Source organism: Rhodnius prolixus, unplaced genomic scaffold (assembly GCF_049639745.1).
Source record: "Rhodnius prolixus isolate KJV_2025 unplaced genomic scaffold, Rpr scaffold_2, whole genome shotgun sequence".
Lineage (NCBI taxonomy): Eukaryota > Metazoa > Arthropoda > Insecta > Hemiptera > Reduviidae > Rhodnius > Rhodnius prolixus.
The window spans coordinates 5124077-5137501 of record NW_027411592.1 but is presented as its reverse complement, the minus strand read 5'-3'; the positions used below and the strand labels follow the sequence as shown (position 1 = coordinate 5137501).

Genomic DNA, 13425 nt, shown 5'->3' with positions numbered 1-13425 from the left:
CCCAAAAAAAACAAATTTTTCCAGAAAATAAAACCCAATGAAAATTTAATGTAAATTGTCGTTCCACAAAGTAAAGTCGATTTTTGTAACAGTCATTTAGTACACTTACTGATGAAGTAGCGAACTTTATTTTGCACACATAGTTTAGGTGAAGCGCTATGGTTGCTATCTTTCCCGAGAATTTCTTTTTTTTCCTGGAAAATGTTTCAAATAAAAATGATAGGCCTCATGTAAATACTCAGAAAACAATTGGAGCCATTTACGAGAAAAACTGCTTCAGAAAAGATGCCAGTTCCGGCCGACTGTTTTAAGGTGCATTCTTTACAATCTGAAGGGATATTAGAATGAAATTGCAACGCCAAGGTTGATATTTCTTTTTCTTTGACTTTCATCAGAGCATGCGCTAAACATTTTCAAAATATTTATTTCCCTGAACAAAAATTTCTACACTGTTACAAGGTAAAAGAACAAATTTGTGAAAGGCAATAACGTGCTATTTTTTTGTGATTAAATATTCAGGAAATGTATTGTTGTATCCGTCTGTGAGAAAGTGAATGCGATTAGTGAAAACACTAGAAAGGGTGACTCGTATTGGAGAAAAGCCAGTTTAAACGCCTGAGCTTGTGGTGAGGCTGAAGAAGGTAGAAGGCGTAGAAAGGATCTAAGAGAATGCGGACGACAGGGTTTGAGACGGTCCTTGGAAGTCGTAGCAGCGCTTTAGGTTTAGGAACTTCAAAACGTATTTCTTGTGAAAGCAAAGTTACAAAAATTGATTGGATCCTATATTTACCATATTAAATTTAATTTCATTTAATATCGATAAGAGAAATAAATAAAATAAGATACAAGTAATTTGTAAGCACTACTGCGTCAGCTTACAACGAAAGAATTTCCGAATGGCTCAACACGTTATGATAAACAGGCAACCTATTGTTTTATAAATTATTGCGTCACAACTTCTAATATATAATACATTATCATACAGTATCAAGATACCAATGATAAACGTATTTATTTATTTAGCAAGAAACATGGTCCAAATAGAAGCAGAATTGTTTTACTTCCTCTGTTTTACCCATCAAAAGAGGAAGCGATAAGATCATGGAGATCTTCCATTTTCCAAAGCAAAATTTGTTCTGTTTGTCTCCATAATATACATATTAAATACATACTAAATTGAAATTATATTCAATTTAGTAATTTTGTTTGAAAATTTCTAAAACATTTTTGAATTGAACACAATTCATAACGCGAATCGTACGTATTATCTTAACAGCTTCCATATTTTAACTAAATACGTGATTATAACCGGCCCATTGAAGGTACATCAATTCTTATGAACTTAAGCCAAGTGCAAAAGGATTTCCATTTAAACTTTCAGAATTGTTTAATTGTTAAACTAATTATTTAATTATTATTAAAGATCAAATTTAATGTTCACACTAAACTAGGGTCTAATTAAAAACAAAAAGAACCATTGCTTAGATATTAGTTGTCTGTACTAAATCCATTGTCCCACTTTGAGGAACGGTTTATCCTTTCCTTCAATTGCTTAATTTTTTCATTTTAAGAAAGAATGTACAGTTATGGGTAGATTATTATTTCGATTTAATAAAATCAACGTTTTGAATCCCTTTATACTTTCACGAAAGAGAGATTTTAAGAATTGATCTTCTATGTGCGTGTGACATTAGTCAGGATAAGTGAAAAACTGAAAATTCTGAGTAATTCAAATTTGATATTTGATTATTTGCTGAAAAGTAATAAGGTATAGCCAAAATCTTACAAATGATAGATTATCAACCATTTAAGTGAAGGCGCCACGCCACGTTAGCCCAGTGGTTGAAGGAAGGCCCGGAAAGCTACTACTATTTATTGTGGTACTGACTTCGATTCTTGGTCTAGGCCTTTGATTTTATTTAATGTTTAATATTAGAAATTTATAGTAAAGTATGTTTGCTAGACTGCCAAGATGTGCACGAACAAAATTTTGGTAGTTGATGTGGCAAAATAGGCATGATTTTTACATTTTATTTTATTTTTTGAGATTTTATCGAACTTTCTTTGGATGCACAAAAATTTATAAAGTACAAGTTTTCAGGCGTACTTTACGTCCAGCTATCAAATGCCTATGACTACCGCAATCTGAACAACACCTTCAGGTGCAGCAGGCTCCTCTAACTCCTCTAACTTTAAGATTCTGCATCTAATCCCCCCACATTTCCATCTTCCTCAAGAGATGAATAGACCATGTGGACAATGAGGATCCACCAAATAGACTGTGAGATTCCCAGTAATAACGTAGAAGCATCGTGATATCAGTCCTAACGAGACCAGGCTTGCTATCCTCGATTTTCTCTTTTAAGGAATCGTGTCAGCTCATTTCCTCTCTTAGACAATGTTGTCTGCAATAGCGCAGGTACACTATCCAGGAGACGGCAGATCAAAGACAATTCTCCGAGCGTCAAAGATGCTGACGCTCCTTAATTATAAAACATAAATAATCAAGTAAAGAAATTAAAGGCCTAGATTGGATGATAAAAAGTAATTAAAGCAAAATTATTAATGTCAGTTTACAAAAAGTTTTAAATAAAAAATTTATATTTAATTTTTAATCATATAATTCGTTAACTTACCTGTCGTGAAGTCGGCCAATGCAAGTTTAATTCTAATAAAACGCCGACAGACCAAAAGAGAAATAATCTACAGGTGTTGGCTTGTTATACATTTGAATTTTTGTTTTCAAAAATAGTAATTGATTTCCAAGAGCTTGTCCTGACTATTTTCTCTCACTTTAATTTATATTTGTCCGTTTTTTATTATAATTGACCAAAAATTAATTAAAAATAAACAGGAAATTTCTCGAGACAATTCACCGATAAGAAACCAATTGCACTTTTCTATTCACCTGGATTATAGACATCATTCGTATGTTCATATGGAACACAAACCTCGGACTGACTGCAATACCAGATGTGTAAATGCATTAGAAGAAGAAAGTTCGCGCAAAGTAGGAATTTAAACAGAGGAGGGAGAACAGCGGCTAGCTGGTAGTGGCGCGATCTAGTGATGAAGAACAGTTATGGAGAACACCCCTATGTTATACGTAGTCCAGCTTATCTCCAAATGTTTAAAAAAAGGGTTTCTATGTCTAATTTGTTACAGGTTTTGTTCTGTAACATTTATGTGAACAAAAATGAGAGTGAACCTATTTTATAAATTTCTTCTTATTAAGTAAATTCATGCAGAAAATTAATAAATAGATGATAAAAATATAATTGATTTGAGAATCTAATCATTGGGAGACTAACTAAATATATCCTAATGTAATAAGAACTTTTTCTGAAGAGGCTGTCATGCGGTCATCTGGTTTTTAAGCTGTCTGGGTGGTTTGTCACGGAGAGTTACAAATGAAAGGCGACGATCTTAAAAACTACACATAAAGTGGTGACAGTCTAGATTATCTCTCATTTTAATTCAGAAGCTTTCAAGCTCGCCCTCTATTTCTATTGCTGATGTGGGGCGATAAAATGCTTACGATGTCGTAAGGCTCCCAGTATGTGCTTAGTTTTTCTTTCTCGGGCAGCGGCGATGGTGGGGATCTGTGAATATGAGATGATACAAAATAGATTTGTTATCATGAAAAACGTCTCTATCTTCAGTATTTGGAGAGAGAGAGAGAGTGTGTCGTGTTTCACATCAGGAATTTCCTGTTTCAATTGCGTAAATGCTTCTCATTTATGATTTTTATGGGTCCCCACTCTAAACTGTAAATAACCGTTAGTACTACTTACAATATAAGAAAATAAATTAACAGAATTTCCTCCTAAGATAATGGAAAATACAAAATAATTGTTACAATTAAGTTACGTAGAACCAGTACTCATATATGTATTTTAAATTACTCATGTTTTAATAACGTAAATAATCATCGTGACAAGACATGTTATAAAATGGTCTTTTTCTTCTTATAATTTAAAGAATTATGTAATAATCAAACATCTTTTCTATTGTAATGTTAATTCACAACAAGGATTACGTGAAAGTGCATCATAATAAAAGTAGAATCCGGCCAATTATAAAACTAATCCAGATCGGAAGGAATAGACTTTATATTCAGACTACGTAATATAGTGTGAATTTTTAATGTTTATTTTAAATACAATTGAATTACAAACCAATTAATCTTCAAGAAGGATTCCATAATACCTAATTATGAATGAATAAATTAAACGAAAGAACACAATCAAAATGTAATCAGGTAAGTAGGGCAATTAAAGAACAATAAAAGTTAAGGTTTAATAATTATCCAAAGATGTAGGCATATCATTATAGCAATATTCATGCAATGTTTACTTCTAGAATTGTTTCAATAGAGTCAATTGGAATCCAAGTCTAATTAGATTAGAACACTCACAAATCAACATTTTTGTTTTTAATTCTCTTCCGCTCGAAAGAGGAATCGTTAAGTTTTCAAATACAGTTTCATCAAAAAAATATTATTTTCTCTTAAAGGAGAAAACATACGAAAAGCTCTTTTTTTTGGCAAGCTTTTTCTTTCTTTAAAGATTTCCTTTTTTTGGCACGGGTCAGATGAGGATTTTGGAAAAATCATATATGGATAGGCTGGATAGGTTAACGGTTCCAAACCAGCGATAGCCAATTGTTTTGCAGATGCATTTGGTTCTTCCAGACAAATTGGTCTAATTTATTGGCCAATAAATAATACTGTGCGTGCAATACCGCTACATTTCCCAGATATCCTCGTAGAATTTATCCTATGAATGAGTCAAGATTTTTGATCGGAATAGATTGACCGTTGTGGAGCTCAGCTTTTATACAATTAAATGTGTTCTTATTACATGGCTCACGTCCAGAACTGCACTTTCATACTAGACTCGGCAGTAGAAGGGTGCTGATTGGTTAGCATAGGATTTCCTTTCCAACTAACAATGATGAAGGTAATCCTCATCTAATTCCAATATTGCAGAATTTCAAACTTTCATTCACCTCTCCTTACATTTCTCGGCCGAAAGTGTGTTAGATAAGGAGAAGTACTTTTCAAGATTTACTCTAAATATAATCCTCAAAGCATCAAAAAATAAAAAGGTCAACAGGTGCACCTCATGCATTAAAAAAATAATAATTCTGAAGGGTTTCAGCAAGGATCACTTGAATACAATTAGTAAATAAGCTACAAAGAAGGCAACTCATTTTTTTTTAATAATTTGATTCTTGATTCCCACATCTGTTAGAACGCTCTGAAAGTGATTAAATACTCTAAACAACTTGAACTATGGACAAAAATCAAATATTTCTCATTCAGAATTCATAGTTTGTTTTATTTATTTTTTATTATTGACCTTAAGGCCAGCAGTTGTACATTTCTTATTTATTTTATACTTACAAATATGTTTTAAGTCCGGTTAAATCGGATATGTTTCAGTAAATAAGGATTTTATGTAATACTACCTAGTGACAGAAACTGCAACAATTTCCTGAAAAACATTCAAGTTAGGGAAGTGAAGATAAAAACAAACCTAACAGTCACGCTTACTAAATCCTATGAAGATAATAATTATGCAATTGGCGTGTCGCATCACTGGTATTTCTTTTTACTGCTGGTTCATTTTATTATTATTTCTTTATCTGCATGTGACGCATAAATAATAAGTAACAACTTGAAAGACAACTAATAAGAGACTACTTACCGCGTACTTCTCAATTTGTTGATGTAAAAAAAAAAATGTTGCGAGTCCTTACTTGTGTCAAAACCCTTGAGTGCAATTATGTTTTTCTGGAGGATTTTATTTAATAAAATACATTTGTTAAATTTAAAGCAAGTTGAAAAGAAATTTAATTGTTTAGGGACCAATAATAGTTGGCGTATTTTGTCGTTTTGTGATGTAACTAAAATTCTATAATTTTCTATTAATAATTCTGTTATAACGTTCACGACAAAATTGCAGGATAAATTTCATCTAAAGATTATGTACTCAAAGAAGTTAAATTTTAATTCGCTTCTTTGTGCTCATCAAATAATTGTTAGGGAACAAAATTGATGAACATATCTAAAGTTGTTTGGAAGCAGTTCCTTTTCATTTAATTTTGCTGATTAAATAATTTTATATAGTACTTTTAGTTTTTTATTTTATTGCTGTTTGAAGAAATTATTGTGACAGTCGGATATTTGTAATTAATTATTATTATGAATTTTTTTTTTAATAAAAAATTATAGTAATTCATAATATATTTACAGAATTTATGTTGTTAATTCCTACGAATCGTAAATTACTATAGATTAAGTAACAGAACATTATGGGCTCTTTAACGCTAATTCAGCAGTGTGCAATCCTTTTTCTCTAATAGTTTGCACATCATGATTGCAATTCAAATTCTGGGTACCTTTCGCTCACATCAGAAAACACAAAGATTTCTTGAACTTCACAACTTACTCAAAAAATAAATTAAGAGTTTGACTTTTACTTACCTAATTAAATACTTATCAATTTTAAATGATTTTTTTGTTTTCTTGCTCTGAAATTCTATTTATTATATTAAAGCTTATTATATTGTTGCTTATTATATTAGAGCTTCCCTTTGGAGCATCTTTTCAGAACAATGTATGTATATTTTTAATCAATATTAATGGTAGGCTCGTTGAAAGTTTTAAGTTCCCAGAAAATCGGCTTACCATTTAGTTGTTTGAAATGTTTGACTTGGAAAAAATTATTTTGGGCTATTCTATTAAGAAATCTGTGGAGCAAAGTTTCAATTTTGGTTACCTAAAAATAAGTGTTTATGTCTGAAGATGGGATGGAAGAGCGAAGAGAATCCATAATGATTTAAGATGCACGCCTGAAGGAGGTAGAAAGAGATTGAATTTTAGTAGAATTAAAACAATTTAAAACGAAGAAATAATTAGCTGAGGAAGTTGCTACCAAGGCTCGGAACCTTAGAAAAGTAAATTTGGATAACAAGTGTAATAGATCTCAGGTACAATATTCTGTTTGATTTTCTTGCCCCAAGTTCAGTTTCAGGCGTCTACTATCTACTCTGGAAGCATTGAAGTATTCAATCTGCAGATACCAGAAGATATTACAAAGCGGGATCAATATCTGAATTCTATTTTTGGACATAAAATAAAGCAATTTTTTTTATATTCAACTTTCTTCTCCACGTATAAAGTTTCTGGGAAACCACATCTGAACAATGCCACATCCATAAAGATACTTTGGGCGAGTTTAGTAAAATAATGGCTTTTTTTTTTTCAGATGATTAGATTAAAAGAAAACAAAACATATTATTACGTCTTTTTAGGCAAACCATTGCCTGGAGTTTACATGGACAATAATCCAGAATAAAGTACATCTTACAAAATGAACTTTTTATTTATACATTTATTTATGTTAACTTCCTTTGTGTGGGCGTATGACTTATTTACACACAGGAAAATATTACACAGCTTCTACTAATATTTAACAACTGTTATTAAAACTCTATTTCAACAATGAGCTAGATCACACATCAAATAAACTTATTTATTGGATAAAAAAGTTTTGGTCCTTAAATGGCCCCAATTTATTGGACTAATAGGGCACTGATAGAAACTGATAGGGCGCTGATAGGGCACTGATAGAAACTGATTTTCTTTTGACGAATAATTAAAACGGTTTGAGATAACATTCAAAAAGGTTATCAAAAAAAAACAGTTGTACTTTTTTATAATACGGTTTTAGCATATTGCGTGGATTTATCCTAATTTTTGGGTTCTAGTAGCTTTAGAGGCTCACAAACAGCACAGGCAAGTAAAAGTTCCTGTTAAAACTAAATCCGGAGATATTAGAATTTTTTTCCAATTTATTAAACAAATATTTCATTTACCTAAAAATGCAACGAACAAGTTAATAATAATAAAGGCAGGATATTATCCAATTAGCGTATCTGTTTTGTCCAGCGCAATAGCATTATTGGATAAATTACTTAAACTTGCTAATAATAGACTCCCTAAAATTTTTCTAAATAAATTGATTGAGGTTAGTGGCTTGAAAAAAAAAAAAAAAAAAAAATAGCCCACAGCATAATTGGTTTTCATTACTAACAAACTCTTAGGAATAGAATTCAATAAAAAAAATCGTCTCTACCACAAACTTGTCTTTTATAGTCTATTTAAATTGAGTATTTAAAAAACTGTCTCATTAATAATAATGTAAATACAGCTTTAAATGGTAGAAAAGTATGAAAGCCAATTACACTTTAATTACAACAATGTAAATAAAGTGAAAGATTTAATGTGGATTTAATTCAGGTGAACCGTGTTTCCAAACTTAATAACCTGTTCTACACTATTATCTATAGTCTTAAAATTTAAGTTGAGTAGAATATACTTGATATTGAACTTATATTAACAGTTTATTAGTTTTTCGGTATCATTGGGAAAGTTTTTTTTAGGAAGGGGCATTTGTGATTTATGTGAACTTTCATGTAACAAGCCCCCTACAATTAGGTAAATACGTTAACTTAAATAATTTAAGAAATTATAGGCGCGGCGCGGAGTACTGCAGCAGTCGACTGGATTCGAACTCAATTATAATTACTGGGGAAGTTACCAAATAAATTAGGGTATGCTTTTTCTTTCTTTTAATTGTATCTCGATGAAACTTTTTATTAATAATTAAAAAATAATAACAATAACAAAATATAGCGTCGATTTTTTTTTTTCATTTTTTTACATTAAGCAAAATGTCATAAAATCTCACCAACCGAATATCAAATCCATAGCTCGGGCCACAACACTGGTATCCTTCTGTGGCACTGGTGGTGTTGTTTCGTTTCCCTAGAATCAAAATTGAAAAATCTGTCGAAAATCACACATATTTCTCTTACTACTTACTAATACATTATTATTGACTAACAGTGACTTGGTAATGCCAATTTCTAACAGAGGACTTTACACCCAATTAGGTGACGTGGACAGAGGCTACTAGAAAAAGTACATAGCCATAAAGTTGAGTAGAATATACTTGATATTGAACTTATATTAACAGTTTATTAGTTTTTCGGCATCATTGGGAAAGTTTTTTTTAGGAAGGGGCATTTGTGATTTATGTGAACTTTCATTTAACAAGCCCCCTACAATTAGGTAAATACGTATTAAATAGGTAAATATTAAGCGTTAATTGAAATCCAAGCCTTGACCGGGGAATCAAACCCAGGACCACAATACATACTACCACTGCGGGACTTGATTTGTCTAAATATCTTAAAACGTTTATTATATTAAAGTATAACAGGATATGACCTCAAGAGACTTGAAATTAATTGTTCTTGGTATTATTAAGGCGGTAGAAATTCTTCTTGAGGGGTAATCTAGAGGGGATGCGCTGAACAACCAGAAGGCAATTACCGGAGAACTCCCCAGATTTATTAAACTTTCTAGGAAAATATTTTAAGTGAAAATAGAAGGCATTTAAAGAGGGTATACTGCGACGAAGTTTAAATAACTAAATCATTGCCTCTATGCGTGAAATGCGATGGTAATACATAAAAAGAATGCGTATTAAGTTTGAACTTTCTATAATTATTGGAGAAGAAAGATGACTTAAAGAATGAAATAATTTTATCCAATCCCCTCTGGCGCTCTCTTCCTCTTACCAGGAGCACCTTCACCTTCTATCCTTTCTGATTCCTCAACCAATCCCCACTGGCGCTCTCTCTTCCTCTAACCAGGTGCACCTTCACCTCCTATCCTTTCTGATTCCTCAACCAATCCCCACTGGCGCTCTCTTCCTCTTACCAGGTGCACCTCTACCTTCTATCCTTTCTGATTCCTCAACCAATCCCCAATGGCGCTCTCTTCCTCTTACCAGGTGCACCTTCACCTTCTATCCTTTCTAATTCCTCAACCAATCCCCACTGGCGCTCTCTTCCTCTTACCAGGTGCACCTTCACCTTTTATCCTTTCTAATTCCTCAACTAAGCTGAGGAATATTAAATCCACACCATTGAAATGGATGACTTCAAGTAGACAGTCCCGCCACGAAGAAATCATACTTGCAAGACTAAGAATAGGCAATACGATGTTAACCCATGGATAGCCATGATATAGATCTTTAGAGGTGAGCAGCAACCCATATGTGGAACCTGCAATGTAATTCTATCCGTCCATCATATTTTCGTAGAATGTACCAGATATACATGGGTAATAGCATGAAAGAGATACTGGACGATATTGAAGACAATGCAAGGAAAGCCTTGCAATACCTTAGATATAGATTTATATAGTCTCACGACACTATGCTAGTCTCTAATTATGAAAGTATGTAAATATGTTTTTATCTTAGATTAGGTTATGAATGTGATGCGAGGAATATCAAGTACTCCATCACAAATCGCGATTAGATTTAATGTGTGTGATTGTATTTGTTTGGATCAATGTATTTATATGCATGTTTTTTATTAGAATGATTGTTTTAGTTTAAAATGAACTAGTTTAGTGTCATTCAGTAACATTATCAGGTGCGAAGGACCTTAGATGTGTAGCACCTTTAAAAAGAACACAATAATAATAATAATTCCTCAACCAATCCCCTCTGGCGCTTCCTTCCTCTTACCAGGTACACCTTCACCTTCTATCCTTTTTAATTCCTCAACCAATTTCTCAACTATCTCTCCCTTCCTCCTATCGAGTGCACCTTAACTTTATATCCTAACTGATTAATTTTCTATCAGCTTAAATCATTCTTAATATTTTCATTCCTTCCATTCTTCTTGGCTTTTCTATAAGAACTTATTACATTGATCTTAACTTATTCTCAGTTTATCACAAGGTAATTCATTTTAATATCTTACTAAAAACCATTCATATTTCAAAAGTTATCTCCAAATACAAGTGAAATATAAACCAAATCTATCGAGTAGTTTTCCAGATATTTGAAGAAACGGAAACAAAATTTAACTCTAAATATCTCGTTTCCTATTTGACAGATTTTTACGAAATTTTATACAATTATAGACAAAAGATGTCCCCATATACAGATAAAATATAAAAAAAATCTATCCTGTAGTATTCCAGATATCTGAAGTTAAATATTTCTCTTTTTCAAACGGAATTAAAATTTAACTCTAAATATCTCGTTTACTATTTGACAGATTTTTAAGAAATTTTATACAATTATAGACAAAAGATGTCTCCATATACAGATAAAATATAAAAAAAATCTATCCAGTAGTATTCCAGATATCTGAAGTTAAATATTTCTCTTTTTCAAACGGAATTAAAATTTAACTCTAAATATCTCGTTTACTATTTGACAGATTTTTAAGAAATTTTATACAATTATAGACCAAAGGTGTCTCCATATACAGATAAAATATAAAAAAAATCTATCCAGTAGTATTCCAGATATCTGAAGTTAAATATTTCTCTTTTTCAAACGGAATTAAAATTTAACTCTAAATATCTCGTTTACTATTTGACAGATTTTTAAGAAATTTTATACAATTATAGACCAAAGGTGTCTCCATATACAGATAAAATATAAAAAAAATCTATCCAGTAGTATTCCAGATATCTGAAGTTAAATATTTCTCTTTTTCAAACGGAATTAAAATTTAACTCTAAATATCTCGTTTACTATTTGACAGATTTTTAAGAAATTTTATACAATTATAGACCAAAGGTGTCTCCATATACAGATAAAATATAAAAAAAATCTATCCAGTAGTATTCCAGATATCTGAAGTTAAATATTTCTCTTTTTCAAACGGAATTAAAATTTAACTCTAAATATCTCGTTTACTATTTGACAGATTTTTAAGAAATTTTATACAATTATAGACCAAAGGTGTCTCCATATACAGATAAAATATAAAAAAAATCTATCCAGTAGTATTCCAGATATCTGAAGTTAAATATTTCTCTTTTTCAAACGGAATTAAAATTTAACTCTAAATATCTCGTTTACTATTTGACAGATTTTTAAGAAATTTTATACAATTATAGACCAAAGGTGTCTCCATATACAGATAAAATATAAAAAAAATCTATCCAGTAGTATTCCAGATATCTGAAGTTAAATATTTCTCTTTTTCAAACGGAATTAAAATTTAACTCTAAATATCTCGTTTACTATTTGACAGATTTTTAAGAAATTTTATACAATTATAGACCAAAGGTGTCTCCATATACAGATAAAATATAAAAAAAATCTATCCAGTAGTATTCCAGATATCTGAAGTTAAAGATTTCTCTTTTTCAAACGGAATTAAAATTTAACTCTAAATATCTCGTTTACTATTTGACAGATTTTTAAGAAATTTTATACAATTATAGACAAAAGATGTCTCCATATACAGATAAAATATAAACAAAATCTATCGAGTAGTTTTCCAGATATTTTAAGTTAAAGATTTCTCTGTTTCAAACGAAACCAAAATTTAACTCTAAATATCTCATTTCCTACACGACAGATTTTTACGAAATTTTATACAATTATACACAAAAGATGTCTTCATGTACAGATAAAATATAAAAAAAATCTATCCAGTAGTATTCCAGATATCTGAAGTTAAATATTTCTCTTTTTCAAACGGAATTAAAATTTAACTCTAAATATCTCGTTTACTATTTGACAGATTTTTAAGAAATTTTATACAATTATAGACCAAAGGTGTCTCCATATACAGATAAAATATAAAAAAAATCTATCCAGTAGTATTCCAGATATCTGAAGTTAAATATTTCTCTTTTTCAAACGGAATTAAAATTTAACTCTAAATATCTCGTTTACTATTTGACAGATTTTTAAGAAATTTTATACAATTATAGACCAAAGGTGTCTCCATATACAGATAAAATATAAAAAAAATCTATCCAGTAGTATTCCAGATATCTGAAGTTAAAGATTTCTCTTTTTCAAACGGAATTAAAATTTAACTCTAAATATCTCGTTTACTATTTGACAGATTTTTAAGAAATTTTATACAATTATAGACAAAAGATGTCTCCATATACAGATAAAATATAAACAAAATCTATCGAGTAGTTTTCCAGATATTTTAAGTTAAAGATTTCTCTGTTTCAAACGAAACCAAAATTTAACTCTAAATATCTCATTTCCTACACGACAGATTTTTACGAAATTTTATACAATTATACACAAAAGATGTCTTCATGTACAGATAAAATATAAACAAAATCTTACGAGTAGTATTCCAGATATCTGAAGTTAAAGATTCCTCAGTTTCAAACGAAAACCAAATTTAACTCTAAATATCTCGTTTCCTATTTGACAGATTTTTACGAAATTTTATACAATTATAGACAAAAGATGTCTCCATATACAGATAAAATATAAACAAAATCTATCGAGTAGTTTTCCAGATATTTTAAGTTAAAGATTTCTCTGTTTCAAACGGAACCAA

The 13425-nt window shown here is 30.6% G+C and overlaps 2 protein-coding genes and 1 long non-coding RNA gene across 7 annotated transcripts in view; 1 reads left to right on the top strand and 2 right to left on the bottom strand.

Annotated features, from left to right (window-relative positions):
* Positions 1-2985, bottom strand: part of LOC141450324 (pancreatic triacylglycerol lipase-like) — a 48960-nt gene extending 45975 nt beyond the window's left edge. For both annotated transcript variants that reach the window (XM_074120632.1, XM_074120633.1), the window contains exon 1: positions 2637-2985. The gene's annotated coding sequence lies outside the window, so the exon portion shown is untranslated. The remainder of the gene's footprint in view (positions 1-2636) is intronic.
* A 540-nt stretch (positions 2986-3525) lies between these two features.
* Positions 3526-8753, top strand: LOC141450332 (uncharacterized). Its single transcript, XR_012456066.1, has 3 exons — positions 3526-4261; positions 5447-5605; positions 7275-8753. It is a non-coding gene; the product is annotated as an uncharacterized lncRNA (long non-coding RNA).
* Nup35 (nucleoporin 35) overlaps positions 7367-13425 on the bottom strand; it is a 33319-nt gene continuing 27260 nt past the window's right edge. For all 4 annotated transcript variants that reach the window (XM_074120649.1, XM_074120647.1, XM_074120648.1 and 1 more), the window contains one exon: positions 7367-8836. In XM_074120649.1, the coding sequence (XP_073976750.1) occupies positions 8756-8836 (81 nt within the window). In that variant the 3' untranslated portion in view covers positions 7367-8755. The remainder of the gene's footprint in view (positions 8837-13425) is intronic.